Source organism: Scyliorhinus canicula, chromosome 8 (assembly GCF_902713615.1).
Source record: "Scyliorhinus canicula chromosome 8, sScyCan1.1, whole genome shotgun sequence".
Classification (NCBI taxonomy): Eukaryota; Metazoa; Chordata; class Chondrichthyes; order Carcharhiniformes; family Scyliorhinidae; genus Scyliorhinus; species Scyliorhinus canicula.
In genome coordinates, this window is record NC_052153.1 from 102,295,720 (window position 1) to 102,314,314 (window position 18,595).

Genomic DNA, 18,595 nt, shown 5'->3' on the forward strand with positions numbered 1-18,595 from the left:
ACAGTTAACATCTGAATCATCAGACATGCAGTCAGAATCTGTTAACTCCCCGGAATACTTAGAATCCCTGAATTGCCTGACTTGCAAACCATAGATTTGGACAAAATACCATGTTCAAGGTTTAAATTCAACCTCATTCGAAAATGTGTTAAACTGCAGGCTGCCTGACACTTCCACCGTCCTCTATAAAACGGGAGAAAGGTCGGGGTAGGTGAGTAGGCAGCGAGCAGGCCATGCAACACATTTTACCTGTCCCCTGCCTTACAATTCCACCCATACAATGTTACAGCACAGAAGGTGGCCATTTGGTCCATCGTGTCTGTGCTAGCTCTCTTCAAGAGCAACTCACATAGTCCCAAAAAGCCCCTTTACCATAGCCCTGGAAATGTTTCTGTCCAATTAATTGTCTACTTCTCTTTTGAAGATCTCCATTGAATTTGCCTTCACACATTCTCAGGCAGTGTATTCCAGATCCTAGTCACTCACTGTGTAAAACAGTTTTTCTTCATTTCTTCCGTTAGCAGTAACTTTACATTCATTTCCTCTGGTTCTTGATTATTCCACCAACCAAAATAGTTTTTCTCTATCTACTCTTTCCATAAGCCCTCCATAATTTTGAACACCTCTATCAATTCACCTCTTAATCTTCTCTTTTTCAAGCAGAACCACTTCAAATTATCCAATCCATCCACATAACTGAGGTTCCTCATCCCTAGAACCATTCTTGTGAATCTTTTCTGCAATTTCTCCAATATCTTCACTTCTTCCGAAAGTGTGGTGCCCAGTATTGAACACAAAGCTCAATTGAGGCCCAACCAATCTTTTATCCAGGCTTATCATAAATCCCTTGCTTTTCTACTCAATGTCCCTATTTATAAAACCCTCGATCACACGTGCTTTATTAATCTCTTTCTCAACCTGCTCTGCCAATGAATTATTCACATATACCACCCGGCCCATCTGCTACTGACCCCCTTTAGAATTGCACACTTTATTTTGCATTGCTTCTTTTCATTCTTCCTATCAAAATGAATTGCTTCACTTGCACGCACATAAACATATATTTGGCTACAATTGTTTAATTCTAAATTGAGTATAAATTGAGTAAGTGGCATGAAAACTGTATTCCCTAAAACACCAAACTGTGCAGTGGAAAACACTGATTTCTATCTCCCTTCAAACCATTCACTGAAGTGCATTTGAATTAGTTTTCCAGTTAGTGTTGTCTTAAATTCGTCACTGGCGAGTCAGGCTGCCAAAATGCATTATTTCAGGATATTCCAAGCCTTTGTCACTCATTAAATGAGCAATAGGACTTTTCCAGAGTGGAAATTGGTTTGTTCCTCAGTTGGATATAGGGTTGGCTTCAGGTGAAATCTAGTCCTCTTTAAAATTATTGAGAAAGCAGGAAGATTTCTGGGTCCCAAGCCAGCAATTACTGGCAATGTGCCTGCTGGCGTGATCTTCTGGAGCTACCTCCAGGTCCACTGTCCAATTAAAGATGACAGGTGGTTTCCTGAGGCTGCAAGCCCAATCGGAGGCAGTTGCTGCTACTGCAGTATGGCGACCACAAGGGTGCTCCATTTTGAAGAGGTTTGATTTTTTGAAGAATAAACTCTGGCCACAATTGCAAGGCCAACACAGGGTGGCTGGGTGCACTAATCAATGCGATTCTGGTGTCTGGGGGTAGTGGGGGAGGTGTTAAGTACAGGAGGCCTCACAGCAAGCCACCTCCAGGAACCTGCCAGGCTTTAGCATCAGGTTAACTTCTGGGTGGATCCTGGTCACTTCCCGAATCAAGTCACAAATGTACAATTAATTACACAAGATTGGCTACCTGCCATTGCCAAATGGATAGCCATTGCTTGGAATGACATGTCTCCAGCAAGAATGTCTGGAAGCAAGAGTATGCAGGCTATTGACCTAAGGCTAATATATTTGAGTTTACGTCTGACCTTGCCTTCAATCTGATCTCTGCAGATTTCGCTCTTCCTTTTGGGACTCAAAATAAAAAGGATGGGAGTTGTGTGCAATAAAAAAATTGCTTTATTAAAGTTTCAATCAAAAACAGAGTTCAGTTGTAACTTAACTAAGTTACCTAGTGGTTTTCATAGAATCATTAAATTTATAGCACAGAAGGAAGTAATTTGACCATCATTGCTGGACCTGTCTACACTAATTTCATTTTCTGGAACAGGTTTAAGAAGGTTCTTAATTATGACCAGGACTAATAACTTGAAAATAAGACTGGATTTATTCAGGTAGTCACTATGGAGATATTGCACCCACGCTATGGGTTAGATTTAATAGACATGATGGATGACTTGCCTACTGGCTGGTGAGCCAGCTGTTTTGCTTCTCGTAGGGAAGGGCTGTTAAATTAAGTGCAACTCAGGTGCTTCACTGGACTTTGGGGAGCCTTCACTGGAATCAAGAACCCTGGAGGATGAAGTGCTGCCTGCCAAGAGCTGCCAGCCGATCACTGGGGAAGTGGAGGCTGCTCGTGGTATGACACCCACCTGAGGCCTAGTATCGTTGCTGGATCCAAAGATACAGCTGGAAAATGGGATTAAAATAGATAGGTTCTTGATGGTTGGCACGGACATGATGTGAAAGGCCTCTTTCCGTGCTGTAAAACTCTATGACTCAATGACAGGTGAATGATGGTGGGTAATGGATGGGTCTCTGGATGTGAGGCAAGGGGGAGGAGGATCGGCAGCAAGAGCACGGGAGGCTTTCACTGGCCTCCCTTCCCGACATCCTCCTGCTTGATTAAATGCCCTCACCACCAAACTCACCAGGGGAAGGACTTAATCTTTGCAATATAAGAAATTTTATTGGAAGGCATATTTGTTTCAGTTTTGTTTATAATTTGGAAGCAATAACATTCCTCAAGCAACCAAGCTGTTCACAAAATAGTTACCTGAGTGTTAAACATGGAATATATTGTACGTTTTTAAGTTACAGAGAGAAATATTTCACACTTCTAGAACCACATCCTGAAGCAATTTGCAGAGAATGTTTGCAATATTACAATGTAAACTTGTCACCAAATACGCAACACAAATGACGTCCTATAAATAATTTATTTATGGATCATTTCATGAAGTAATCCTAGGTATTAACTAACCATGCAAATTGTTAATAATACTTTACATGGGGCAAAATGTGTGTGGATTTGTGCCAGTGTTTCTTCTGTTTAATGATTTCGGTGTGTGTAAAAGGTAGCAATAAACTACAGAGCAGAAGTCCAACTTTTTTTGTAAAAGATAAATAATTCCACAATTTACTCCCAAATAAGCCCACTCTCATGTTTTCTACTAGCTTGTTAGCTACAGATAAATCTCACCCCACAAATAGCTTGTTTTCTTCAGCTGAGCTCCACATAATTTCAATACGATGCCAGGCCAAAGTGGCACAAATGGGCTGGAGTCTCACCCAAGACGCGCCACAGGAAAGAGAAGCCAGCTTTCTGCCAAATGCTGACAAAATACAATGTTACAAATTGAGTTTTTTCCCATGACATTGCAATCCAGGATGGAATGCTTGACAGTGCATTTATCAGTAAACTAATTAGAGGAGCGGTTGAGGACTCTGGGTCTGTACTTGTTGGAGTTTAGAAGGATGAAGACGGATCTTATTGAAACTTATAGGATACTGCAAGGCCTGGATAGAGTGAATGTGGAGAGGATGTTTCCACTAGTAAGAAAACTAGAAGCAGAGGACACAGCCTCAGACTGAAGGGACTATCCTTTAAAACTGAGATGAGGAGAAATTTCTTCAGCCAGAGGGTGGTGAATCTGTGGAACTCTTTGCCGCAGAAGGCTCTGGAGGCCAAATCACTGAGTGTCTTTAAGATAGAGATAGATAGGTTTTTGATTAATAAGGGGATCAGGGGTTATGGGGAGAAGGCAGGAGATGAGAAACAGAGCAACCATGATTGAATGGCAGAGTAGACATGGGCCAAATGATGGGCCAAATGGCCTAATTCTGTTCCTATGCCTTATGGTTTTATGGTCTTATGGTCTCAACCATTTAGTGTTGCAGCTCCTTTCTTTGTGCAGCTAAGAAAATCTGTAAAAAAAAAACCTTTGAATAAAACCTGGTTGCATATGGAACAGTAAGTACTTGAACAGATTTATTTATCAAACTAAGAACTATTGGAATATCACCGTAACCATCAGAATTCAATTCCATAACTCTCAACTGTACCATTTAAGCAGGATGTCCTTAGATTATGGGCAGCACGGTAGCACAGTGGTTAGCACAGTTGCTTCACAGCTCCAGGGTCCCAGGTTCGATTCCCGGCTTGGGACACTGTCTGTGCGGAGCCAGCACGTTCTCCCCGTATCTGCGTGGGTTTCCTCCGGGTGCTCCGGTTTCCTCCCACAGTCCAAAGATGTGCAGGTTAGGTGGACTGGCTATGCTAAATTGCCCTTAGTGTCCAAAAAAGGTTAGGTGGAGTTACGGGGATAGAGTGGAGATGTGGGGATAGGGTGGAGGTATGGGCTTTGGTAAGATGCTCTTTCCAAGGGCCGGTGCAGACTCGATGAGCCGAATGGACTCCTTCTGCACTGTAAATTCTATGATTTAACAGCACGGCTAAGAAAAGCACTCTTTACATGTGAGACTTTCAGCTGATTTTACCACTTTTGCAGACAACAAAGGTCAGCCCACACGCCACCCATTAAACACATACAGTGCCATTGTTAGCGAATAGAGTGTAGCCATGAAAGGGGTACATTCTATGTTCAGATTATTTTAACGCTACAAAAGAAAAGGCTTACAATTGTCATCTTGTGCAATGCACTGAAAGGGAATCCCAAAGAATGAGGTGTAGCTATCGTTGTACCAGACCAAAAGTTCCATTCCTCTTGGGATGTCATCACAGGCTCTGTAGAATATGCATGACCTGATAAACAGCAAATAAAAGTAATTGGTAAAACAAATAAATAAAGTGATATCAATTTTATAATTTATGTAAAGCATATTTTGTCTTGAATGAATATGGGCTTTCATGAAGGAGCAGATTCACGCCCCAATATGGAGTTACAATGTGACAGGATACAGCCTATCCTTCGTAACTGAACAATGACCACATACAAATCACGTGAGGTACAAAGAAAAATCTTGTGACCTAATCATGGACAGTGAAATTTGGATCATGCAAGTCAAGGGAGCTGGATGAGTGAGACACTTGAAAGATAGAAGTAAAACAAATTTTTAAATGCAAAAATTATCCAACAGATATACTTTCAATATATAAAGGTCATTCTGGAAATTAATTTTAAAACATAGTAAACATGCCTCTAGTGTTGAAATGTTTATAAGTTCACAATTACCAAACAATTAAAGTCTTCATAGGTAATTTTATGATATTGTCACACATAGTGACCAAGGGAATTCTTAATCACGCATACTCAGTTATATATTCTGCCTCAGAAATTGTTATTAAAATTGCAACCACATTCAGAAAGTCCAAAGTGCTGATGATGCAGAAAAAGGGATAATTACATGGGTGCAGTAGGTTGGGATTTTATGGAGCCTGCAAAGAACGGGAAACATGGCGTGTGGGTGACTTGATTGGGCTGATTACAAAATTTAAATTTCTAATGATGGGTTGAGATATGGAGATAAAGTCAGCATTGTGTTTGCTGTGTGTCAGGTCTCACACCAACCTGTGGCAGGTTCATACTTGTGATACATTTGCATGCAATGAATATCCATTGGGCGTCTTTCAGCGGCCTCATTGTGCGCCATTGAATCTTGCAAGGGGCCTCTCATGAGATTCGTGACGCTCAAAACGCCTTGCGAGATATGGCATGATCCAGATCTGAATATTTAAATGAGGGTACAGTTCATTTAAATAGCTGGATGCTAGATTCACCCAGCACCCGGGACGCCACGGCTACCTGGGTGACCTAGCCAGAGCACCGTTTAGTACTGGTCCACACTAATGTGGACCAGGTGCAACAGCACCTGGGGGAGTCTCCCAGATCATTGGAGACAACTGGGTGCTCGTGAACAGGGCAAAGTGGCATCCTGTCTCTTCCCTGGCACCTGGGCAGCTTGGTGCTGCCAGCCTGGCACCACGGCAGTGCCACACTGATACCCTGGCAGTTTGGTGGTGTACAGTTCCACCATGGCACTTTGGTGGTGTACAGGTGGCACTGCCAGGGCACCTGGTTGGCACTGCCAGGGATAGGGAATGGCTTTTCGCAGATCGGGGCACCATTTTGATTGGCAGCCCCAACCTTATGCCGCCTCCCCCCCCCCCCCCCCCCCCCCCCGCTTTATTGACCCCCATCTCAATCCTCCCAACCTTGTTGAGGCTTCGGAAAACCCCCTCAACCCCTCCATTTGGCAAGATGCCTCAGACCCAACCCCAACAGTGCCAAACTGGCACTTGGGCATCCTGGCATTGCCAGCCTTTCAGTGCATCTGGCAGTTCCAGGGTGGCAGTGCCAAGGTGCTCAGGTGCAGGGGGAGTACCAGGGTACCACCCTGCCCTGTCCCCGACTAGCCAGATGTCTGAAATGGTCTGTGAGACTGCCTGAGGTGCTTTATGTCTGGCCCACATTTGTGTGGACCAGCACTAAGCGGTGTTCTGGTGAGGGCTCTCAGGTGCGGCCGTTGAGTCCCAGGCACCATATAAATCTGGCATCCGGTTATTTAAATGAGCGATTAGGGCATGGGCGAGATCCAGATCGGCCAGTCGCAGCGAATTGGGTGACTCATGATCGGCCCAGCACGGAGCCCGATTTGGGGCTCTTGCATGATTCACCCTTTGCAACAGGATCTGGGCTGGGTGCAACGGGGTCGTTGATCACGCCCATTGTGTTTAAAGTTAAGTAATCAGATAATGGGATTTGAGTGGGATAAGGATGATATAATTATTGGGATGAGCCAGGGTCTGAAGCAGTCACGTTTTCAGTCAATGAGTTTAGATTTGGCTATGAACAGAACAGCAGCTTCTGGAAAAAGCTGTGGTTTGTCACAGACAACAACCTACAAGCTGTTTCCTGAAGGATCTCTCTCTCTTCAAGATATCTCTCTATAGCAAGTACTCCTGTGTTTGCTAACTACATATTTGAAAGTGCGTTTTGACCTGCGATGGGTTTTGCTCGATTGGAACAGCGAGGAGTTAAGTGTTTCATTTTATTGCTGAGCATTGTTGAACTGGTTAAGCTATTTCTTTTATGATGTTAAAGTTAGTTTAATACTGTGTTTATAATAACGTTTGTTTTAATAAACCATTTTCCTATTTGTCTAAGGAATCACTCTTGGAGTAAAGTATTCTTTCTTCACAGTTTAAAAAATTAAACAATATTGGAGTTTCAGTCTGGTATCCTACCAAATGTTGGGGTCTACTCCCGGGTCATAATACAAGAGATGAAAGGGCAGAGATTCCCATTGGGAGGGCATGCGTGGAACTAAAGGTTGATCCTAGCTGGGGCATGGTGGGTTGCAGTTCCAGGTCAAATTTACTCCATTGGGTTTCAGCTGCTCAGAGGTTCCCAAATAAATTGTGCCCTTTAAGCCTGCCTGTGGAAGGCTGGTGCCTGACTGTGAGGATGTCTCTCAGGATGTTGAAAACTACACCAGGACTGCTGTCGAGCTATTTCCTGATAGACCTTGTGAAGGCCCAGTGAATACAGGATAGAAAGGTAATTGAGGGATTTCAAAAAAAGTGCTGGGATGTATTTTCAGCTTGAATCAGACGTGGGGCGGCATTCCTATGGATGACAGTGTGTCACTCTGTGTATCACCACATATTGCGCCATTACAGACCTGAGTGTCCAACTTGAATATTTTAATTATTGCATTCCTAGAATTTGGGACTAGGTCAGAGGTACAGAAAAGCAGTGGGCGAAGTCCCATCCCATCACATTCCTGCACCCTTGCGGAATTTTTAGAATCAAGGGTGGGAGCCCTGGTTGGTCTTTCCTTTTCTAACATCTAGAACTGCTGAGGCCAATCATAACATCCTTACTGGAGGGCCTCTGAGATCAGGAAGCTCAGCACAAACACTGAACCCACTGGGTCCATAGTCACAGCTTCTCACTGGAAAACCTACTGAGAAACTCGCTTGGTTTGAAAATCAGAGCAAGTGAAAAAAAAAACAACTTATGAAATGTGAGATGCCGCCGTTTTTAGCTGAAAGCAATATGTTGCATTGTCTTTGACCAAGACATGTCATCAAGATTTGCGAATGCCATTGCAATTTGTTCTTTGCTTAACACCACAGACAAGAAAGAATCTGTCTGCACAATTCCTTAATAGTGAGATATGCACTTGTCAACGTCTTCTATCATTGCCAAGTGACTCTTGGCAACAGCATCATGAAGATCAATACAAATAAATAGGAGAATCTCTAAGTTTCACTTGCAGCTGCAAAAATTCCATCTGTGTTGTTTTTACTGAGCATTCTGCCATCCTGTTTGACTGGAGTGTTGCAAGCTAAGCAGATTGCTTTTGGTGCATCTATGAATATCTGACAAAGACTATGCTCAGAAAGCCTGAACTGCAAAGGTTGTAAAATGTTCATAATTCTTCCCACAGTTTCACAGGTACTAACAATGTCTGTACAATACTGCTCAAATCAGTGATAATTTGCCAGGGTGGGGGGTGCTAATTGGGAAGAATATTTTTTCACATATTTCACTTCTCGATTTGACTTCTTCCAACAGAAAATCAGTTTGAAGTTTTGCGTGTAAGAAGACCCATGCTAGACTTAAATGTATAGTTTCTTCTTAAAGGACAGGACTGTTTTAAAGCAATGGGTGGTCTCAGAGGCTCTTAGAAAGATTACAAAACTATAAGCATGCACTGTATCGTACAAGAGGGCAGTAGTTTCAGGCTCAGCACAAATCACTGCATGCTGAAGTACATCAAAGGCATTTTTTCTCTCAACTAATATTTCCTTTCCTGACATGTATTTAGTATTGTGTTTGGATGACTCATAAAGATAACTGCATGATGTCCTGTCTCTGTTATAGTAGAACTCGTGCCAATGAACATTATTGTCAGCACAAAACAAAAACAAAGTGTTGGGATGGGGTGGTCGGGATCATCAATCAATCTGAAAAATTCTTTGAAGAGAATTCCATTAAGTCATCACAAATCAAAACATATGGAACGCAAACCAGCTGACTCGTACTAGGAATAGATATTTATGCACAACGTAAGTATTTCACCATTTCTTGATTTCCAAACACTGTTTGGGAAGCCATTTCTTTATTGCCTTGTCCATATAAATCAAATTTAAAAGTTTCAAAAAGCAAAAATATGTCAGGAAAAGATAATCTTGCAGCAGGTAAAAAATGTCTTCTGAATAATTCCACAAGGACACTCATAATATTTCAAAGTACAGTCAAAGGATGTAATGTTTTAACTATCCAGTGAATACCTGATCCAGAGACATGAAGGTTTTTTAAGTTAGAACTCCACTTTGCGCCTCCATCTGTTGTCAGCCAGAGAGACAGTAAAGGAACTACAGTGGGTGTTGGTATTGCACAATACAGGAAAAGCAATCAGCCAGCATTCTGACTTCTGATTGCCATCCAACCAACCCTACTTAAAAGATTCAACTGTGATGCCCCCTCCTTTTTCCTAGGTTGTACAGCTGCTGACTTTACTGTCAAGTTTCATACATTAGGAATGCCCTTGTGTGATGTGTTGGAGGCAATCAGTGCCCACTGAACCATAGCCAGCAAAGAGTTAATTAAATCCAGGAACAAAGGAGAAATGTAGGAGAGATAATAGCTGAGAGCAAAAAAAATCCATGGAGAAAAACTGTTCCTTTTCTGATATTATATAGCTACCTAGATTCAGTTTTCATTGGTTTGCGTTATATATTAAGCAATACAAGTATAAATCTAACAGGTTTTCAAAATATGTGAGCCTGCAATTTTGGCAACCTGTTTCCAGGTCTCTCTACAACTGAACACTATAAAGGGCAGAGCATCAAGAGACTTCTTCCATCGTGTGTACAGTAGTCTGCATTAAAAGACATTTGTGAAAACAATTATGATTTTGCTTCTGGGGTCCAGGACATGATGCAAGTCTGGACTTCCAAGTAGGTTCCAATTAGTTGGCACACTTTGTTTCATTGACTGCACAGACAGCCAAGGATCCACTAAAGAGACCAGGGACACAGGAAATCCTGGGGCGGGATTGTCCGACCCTCCTCGCCGGAATTGCGCCCGGCACGGGGACGTAGAATAGCCATTCACGCCGGAAATCCGGCGCGACAGTTCTTCAACAATTCTCTGCGGACCTGTAGAACAGGCCCTCACGGTGATTCTCCATGGTCGATCGGCCGAACTCTTGCCGGCGTGGTTTACATGTGGTACCACCCGGCGGGAGCTGCAACCCGCGGCCACGGTGGCGGCCCTGGTGGGGGTGTGGGGGGTACTGACTCCGGGGGCTGCCTCAGCGGTGGCCAGGCCCGCGATTGGGGACCACCGATTGGCAGGCCATCGCGATCTGGGAGGGACCTACCTTCCTCCGCGCGGGCCCGCTGTGTGGCTCCGCGCAAAGGTGGGTTGCTGCGCGCATGCGCAGACCCTCTTGCGGCCACAGTGCGCATGCGCGGCCGTGCGGTCTGGCTAGCAGGGCCCCGCCGGCAGCCAGAGCTGGGGGACGCATGTTGGAGCTCTGCTAGCCCCCTGGAAAATGGAGAACCATGCTGGACCTTCAAGGAAAAAGCTCGGAGTGATTCTCGCCCATTTTCCAGAAGGGAGAGTTCCACCCCTTGTGTATCAACGGCCTTGTTTTGTAGAAGATGGATGATCTACTCTCAGGAAAGGCCCAGTAAATTCCTGGACAAGCTTAGGATCTGATTTATCTTCCACTTCAAGGGCTGAGAATTGTCAATCCCTTGTTTATGACTTAACGTTTGTTCTCCTTTTAATCACTGGAAGGATTTCTAAGTGAGGTAGTGAGCAGGAATTGTTGTGAACTTCCCAGTGCTCAGCCCAGCGAGCTATTCAATATTAATTGGTCCACTTAACGAGGCCTCACAGACTTCTCACCGCAAATGAAGGTTTGCCAGCTGATTCGCCGGCACCGCGCCCGCCAGCCCCCCCCCCCCCCCCCCCCCCCCCGCAAACAAAGTTGAGCAGCATTTAAGCTGCATTTGCTCAGCCAATCCCAGCCAGCTCGCAACAATGGTGCTGAAGAGACCAGCCCCAAGATTCGGGGATGCTGACCTGGGGAGGTGCTAGACCCTGTGGAGGCCAGGAGGGATGTCCTGTTCCCCTGAGGGTCCAGGTGGGTCTGCCATGGGGCAGCCAATGCTGCCTGGGATGAGGTAGCAGCGGCAGTGAGCTTGGCCTCCAGTGCAGAAAAAAGGTCAATGACCTACCAGCATGAGTGAGTAGACACAAACACACCCCCCCACCCCGAGACCTCTCCCACCACCCCCCCCCCCACAAGAGCTTCTCCCTCTTGAACCCCCACAACCCTTCATTCACTCCTCCCCCTTCGAACCCCCCCCAACCCATCCTTCACAACCAACCCCCCCCCCCCCCCCACCCCTCCCACCACTGCGAACCACACATTTATACATGGTATCCCAATCTCTCGCTACACTGAGGTGTTCTGGCGAGTGGAGCAGCTCAGCGCACAAAATGAGGCTAAAATAATAATAATCTTTATTGTCACAGGCTTACATTAACACTCCAATTAAGATATTGTGAAAGAGGCTATGTACGACCTGGCTTCCGGTTCCCCACTGAGGCCCAGTATCTAACCTGGGTCCCGTTTTATAGCGTTATGTTTCTCGGCACTATAAGCACCGGGAAACACACGGCTACACATGCTCGCGATGGGACTTTATTCCCATTTAGTTACATCCTGTCCGAGACCGGAAATCATCTAAATAACTATTCTGTATTTCTCTTAGTATATATATTTAATATTTCTCATCAAAGTTCTATTAAAGCCTACCTGTCTTATGACTACAGTGGGAATCAAGGGGAAAACATTCATATTCCTATCACAAAGGAAGATGGTTATGGTTGTTGGAGATGAAACATTTCAGCCTCAGGAAATCACTGCAGGAGTTCCTTCGGGTAGTTCTCCAAGGCCAACCATCTTCAGCTGCTTCATCAATCATGTTCCCTCCATCATACAGTTAGGAATGGTTATGTTTGCTGGTGATTGCTGTATTCAGTACCACTCTTTGCTCCTCAAACACTGAAGTCATCCATATCCACAGTGTGGCCACAGTAGGATCTGGACAACATCCAGATTTGGGTGATAAACACTAAATACCGTAGATCATGGCATATAAATTGACATAACATTTAATATAACCACATTTGTTCAGTCTCAAAAGTCATGTTTCTGCCCATATTCAGCATATAGGTCAACATTCCCTTTTAGCCACGGCATGTCACATTCATATTAGGAGTCATCCTCAATTTTTCACTCCGCAAGTTTTAGTCACTGGTACCTTATAAACTGGTGCAAGAGTGTAAGCAGACAATACAGTTGTATTGCGCAGATGCACAGGAGTTTAAAACATGCCAGATTGGGCAGGCCCAGTGTTGGGAACGACAATGATGGTTATCACTCACAACCATCCCAGTGGTTCACTTTTATACTTGGCGTGCAGGTCAAGCCCCATTGTTGAAGAGAAGCTTTAAAGGTTAACTTATACATTGACATCTATGGTAATATTCACACCACACAAGTGCCAATCAATGACCACAATCAACATGAGGAAGTCAAACCACCATGCTTTGACGCTCAATGGCATTACCATTGTCGAATCTCCACCATCAATATCCCGGGCGTTCACCATTGACCATTAACTGGACCAGCCTCATAAATATTCTGGCGACAGTGACCAGTCAGAGGCTAGGTATAGTGTGGCAGGTGGCACACCACACCTTCCTGATTCTCTTAAACTTTCCACCATCAACGAAGAACAAGTTAGGAGTGTGATGAAATATATGCCTGTATGAGTGTTGCTCCAACAATACTCAAGATACCAATAACAGCTAGAACAAAGCAGTGGATCACCCCATTCACCAACTTAAACATCCACTTTCTCCACCATCAAAAAACCATGGCTGCTCTGTGTACCATCTACAAAATGCACTGCAGCCATACTCTAAGGCTCCTTCAGCAGCACCTACAAAACTGACAACCTTTACCAACTAGAAAGACATGTGCGCATGAAAAACAAACGTTAGCTCCATCCCCCCCCCTCCCCATGAATGAATATATATAATCATTTTAAACAAACTTTGGAGTGATGCAAATCATGGCCGGGATTTATTGCTAATGTGGGGGGTCCACCCTCTTCCCCCACTGGAGCCCCACATCTCCTCTGGGGTGTGAGACATGGTGCAATTAAATACCCATCAGGCATTTAAATGGCCAGTGTTGGGTCTTCTACGGGATTTAGGACCCCAGGAGTACTGGTTGCTGCCAGTATTGCCCCAGGCCCAACCCAAGGATCAACACTGGATCCAAGGACACAAGTGAGTGGGGCCAGGGTGGGGATTGAAGGGAGGGGCTAGCTGGGGATAGAGAGGGTTCCAGTGTCAGGGTGGGGGTGGATGTAAAGGTGCGGTTTGACTTTCAGTGGCCCCATGATGCTCGATCAATAACTCCAGAAGCGAGATTGGAGACAATTGAAGGCTTTATTGTACTAAATGTTTCACTCAGCAGCGCAGGTACAGAATGAAGCTGCTGGGGAGACACAGGCTCTTATACTCCGCCTTACTGGGCGAAACCAGCAGGCAGGCTTCACCAATGATATAGCAGTCTCAGGTACCTCCCACACTAATGGTCTTACAGCATTATCCAGGGTACCGTAATACCCCTAATACCGACTACCACATTCACCCCATGTTAAAAAAAAGAGTCCGGCGGGGGTGGTGGTCTCGCGTTTTACAGTGGTAAATGTTGAGGTTATGGTGATACCCGGTATACATCAGCACAGTGTTTTGCCTCGTTACATGCCGCAACTATTTACAGTATCTATTTACAGTCATAATGAAGCAATTAGTTGATCGGGGGCCCTGGTCGTCCTCTACGATCGTCGTAGCTTCGGCGGTGATGCAGGCGCCGGCTCGGGCGTCTGTGGCTCTGGGAGCCTGTCTTCGGCTTCTTCAGCAGCTTCATCACCCCTAGATGGGACTGGTGGAAGGACCGCTCCACCTGGGAAGGGGGCGGTTGTGGGGTGCGCGGGTGGGAGGGAGGGTGGGGTTGGTGGTGGGGGTGTGGGCGGGGATCCAGCGGGTGCCAGGTCCCGTAGGGAGACCGTATCCTGTCAGCCGTAGGGGTATTGAGGGTTAGCGTGAAGGAGGTGGACCCTCTCAACCAATGGGTCCGACTTGTGCGCCCACACGTGTTTGCGGCGCAGGATGGGTCCAGGAGCTGCCAGCCAGGTTGGGAGCGAGGTCCCGGAGGAGGACTTCCTAGGGAAGACAAGTAGACGTTCATGAGGTGTTTGGTTGGTCGTGGTACACAGCAGTGACCGGATGGAGTGGAGAGCATCCGGGAGGACATCCTGCCAGCGGGAGACTGGGAGATTCCTGGACCGTAGGGCCAGTAGGACGGTCTTCCAGATCGTTCCATTCTCCCTCTCTACCTGTCCGTTTCCCTGGGGTTTGTAACTGGTCGTCCTGCTTGAGGCAATGCCTTGATGAGCAGGAATTGACGCAGTTATTCGCTCATGAAGGAGGACCCCCTGTCGCTGTGTATGTAGGTGGGGAAACCAAACAGCTTGAAGATACTGTGGAGGGCTTTTAAGATGGTGGCTGCAGTCATGTCGGGACAGGGGATGGCGAATGGGAACCGGGAGTACTCATCAATCATGTTCAGGAGGTACGTGTTGTGGTCGGTGGAGGGGAGGGGTCCTTTGAAGTCCATACTGAGGCGCTCAAAGGGACGGGAAGCCTTTATCAGGTGCGCTTTCTCTGGCCTGTAGAAGTGCGGCTTGCACTCCACGCAGATTTGGCAATTCCTGGTGGCGGTCCTGACCTCCTCGATGGAGTAGGGCAGGTTGCGGGTCTTAATGAAATGGAAGAATCGAGTGACCCCCAGGTGGCAGAGGTCCTCGTGGAGGACCCGGAGGCGGTCCATTTGTGCGTTGGCACATGTGCTGCGGGATAGGGCATCAGGTGGCTCGTTTAGCTTCCTGGGACGATGCAAGATCTCATAGTTGTAGGTGGAGAGTTTGATCCTCCACCACAAGGTCTTATCGTTCTTTATCTTGCCCCGCTGTGCATTATCGAACATGAAAGCAACCGACCATTGGTCAGTGAGGAGAGTGAATCTCCTGCCGGCCAGTTAATGCCTCCAGTGCCGCACAGCTTCTACTATGGTCTGGGCCTCCTTTTCAACTGAGGAATGGCGGATTTCTGAAGCGTGGAGGGTGCGTGAGAAGAAGGCCACGGGTCTGCCCGCTTGGTTGAGGGTGGCCGCCAGAGTTACGTCAGACGCGTCGCTCTCGACTTGGAAGGGGAGGGATTCGTCGATCGTGTGCATCGTGGCCTTTGCGATGTCCGCTTTGATGAGCTGAAGGCCTGGCGGGCCTCTGCCGACAGGGGAAAACCTGTGGATTGAATTTGTGGGCAGGCCTTGTCTGCGGAGTTGGGGACCCACTGGGCATAATACGAAAAAAATCCCAGGCAGCGTTTCAGGGCCTTGGAGCAGTGGGGGAGGGGAAACTCCATGAGGGGGCGCATGCGTTCGGGATCTGGGCCTATAACTCCATCATGCACTACGTAGCCGAGGATGGCTAGACGGTTGGTGCTGAACGCATTTGTCCTTGTTATAGGTTAGACTAAGGATTTTTGCGGTATGGAGGAATTTTCGGAGGTTGGTGTCGTGGTCCTGCTGGTCATGGCCGCAGATGGTGACGTTATCGAGGTACGGAAACGTGGCCCGCAAACCGTACCGGTCAATCATTCGGTCCATCTCTCGTTGGAAGACCGAGACTCCATTTGTGACACCGAAGGGAACCCTTAAGTATTGCTAGAGCCGCCCATCTGCTTCAAACGCAGTGTATTTGCGGTCGCTAGGGCGGATGGGGAGCTGGTGGCAGGCGGATTTGTGGTCCAACATGGAAAATACCTTGTATTGTGCAATCTGATTGACCAAATCAGATATGCGGGGGAGAGGGTACGCGTCGACCTGCGTATACCTGTTGATGGTCTGGCTATAATCGATGACCATCCTATGCTTCTCCCCGGTCTTTATCCAGGGTACTGTAATACCCCTAATACCGACTACCACACCCCCATCCTTTCCTGATGCCGGGTCACTCCATGGATACTGAGTGCCTGAAAACAAGAAACCTCCCTATGAGGCATCATGCAAACTTGGGCGGTCATTAAATCCATGAGAGAACACTAAATTCCAGTGAGCTCAAGGATAATTGGTTCATGTGTCTTATTAATGAGTCTAATTGGCATCCCGCCACCAGTGAGTCAGATTCCCACATTGGACCTTTGCTGCTCCCAACTTAATTGTGGACAGCCGTTCTGCTACCGGGAGTCTGATGTTGGGTTTCCTGCCTGCTTCTTTATCATCCCTCCCCGCTCCATCATATCCGCTCCAGTGGGCTTAATTTAATTCTGCCTCGTGTTCCCCCACATAAGCCCAAAGTTGACCTGGACATTCTTGCAGTGAGAAAAGATAAATTCAAGGGAAGTCACACTGGGTGTTCTGGTGGGCGTCCTATTGATGGTTGTAGACCAGAATTGGTGGAGAATTGATAGTTCACATGTTGCTGTAGGAGTGGGGAGGGGGAATTAAATATGTAACTTTTAAGGAAAGGTTAATAGCATGCTTGCATCTGATTTATTTCCAACCCTTACCCAGGATTAATTTGTTCTACCAGCTGCAGTTTATTTCGGAGAGATGCCAAGGTGTTTAATCGTCATCCCTCCCTGGCTGACACATTCTTACATTGACAAGAATCAGCCTGGTTTTTCAGTTGATGAATTAAACAAAGCCTCTATCTGGTCTTGCAGGTAAGTGTAAAACATCCTGTGAAAGAATCCAAAGAATATTTATCCCTTAACCAATATAACTGAAACATATTACCTGGTCATTTATGTCATGACTGTTTGTTTGGTGTCTTGCCATGCATACGTTGTCTACCTTATTTATCTACATTACCATGGTGGCGACTCTTCAATAGTATTTCATTGATTGTGAAGCAATTTGGGATGACCTGAAGACATGGAAGATTTACATGACTATTTTTGCAGCATCTAAGTTTACTCGTTTTCTTGTTTATAAGTGAATACTATTATGTCTTTGTAAAAATCCAAAGTTTTTCTCGTGGTTACCCCCAGCTTAAAGTGGATGGTAAGAAAATAGGTTAAGAAGTGCTCTGTAGCTTTTTCTCAGCAAAAAAGGACATTTACAAAAAGTTAAAATAACAGAACAGTGGATGTGGAAGATTTAAAATATTTGATTAGTAAACTTTTATTTAAGTTTTTTCTTCTGTAGTTTAAGGATATTAGTTGAGTATCTTTATTACCATAATATTAATGATTGTTTCATTATTATGTGACAATGTTTGGAAAGTGGAGATAATTCAGTGCGAGGTCAATTTTTAATAAAATTGACCAGCCCAGGTCAATGTTCATTCTGCTGGTCATGCTGGTAACCCAAGCTTTGAAGATATTTCAGGAGAGTTTTTTGCTTCTGGAAATCAATACTTCTCAATCATCACATTTTAAAAAGTTAAATTGGCCTTGGTTCTGTATTTCTCGTACTCTACATCTTAATAATACAACAAATAACAGAGCCAGGAACTCCTTTCAAGTATGAATCAATCAAACTTGCCACACAAAAGAAATTCCAAATATATCAAGGGTTATTTTCTTGAGAATTTGTGTTGACTTGAATGTGGATGAACAGTGAACTATAACACTATTGCCCTGATTAGGGCTTGTTACCTGCATGTCTCTACATCCACAGCAGAATCTTGGTGAAATTGTCCCTCAGAAATCTGCTAACGTGAAGACTACTGACAAGCAAATCTTTGCACAACCATTTTCACTGAAGTAAGACCATTATGTTTAACACCATGGGATCAATTTTGTGAAGCTCTGCTACATCTAAGCATGGGTCAGCAATAGAGAATTAACCCTATAACCCCAATTCTCTAACACCCGTTCACCACCAACAAGCTGGTTCTTTGCAAGTGGAATGACTTTGCAGAATTACACCTCATGTATCACTGATCCTAAACAGTCGATTGGTCTAACATCATTAACCCATCTGTAAAAGTGTGTCTGTGTTCGTAGATAAAATAAATCCCTATGTGCACCTTTCACTGAGTCTATTATGTGACAATGTTTGGAAAGTGGAGATATATAAAACTTAAGTAATCACTCATTATATTTTTTTTATTCTCCACATGACAAATTCTATTCTCACAATGGAGCTGTTGGAATGCTTTCCAAGGATCACTTGTGCAAAGTAAATGTGCTAGCATTCCTATCATAGACTAAAACAGTGGAGGCTCGTGAATGATTACAAGCAGCTATGTTTTCCACAATGCCTTTCAGAGCATCAATATCCTTATTTGGGGTTTATTTGTGTGAATTACCTT

General features: G+C 45.2%; 1 protein-coding gene across 1 annotated transcript in view; it reads right to left on the reverse strand.

Moving 5' to 3' along the window:
• The window catches only part of prdm6 (PR domain containing 6), a 320,670-nt gene that overhangs the window by 86,179 nt on the left and 215,896 nt on the right, over positions 1 to 18,595 (reverse strand). Inside the window, exon 5 of the mRNA XM_038805008.1 lies at positions 4,788 to 4,912. Within this exon, the coding sequence (XP_038660936.1) occupies positions 4,788 to 4,912 (125 nt within the window). The remainder of the gene's footprint in view (positions 1 to 4,787; positions 4,913 to 18,595) is intronic.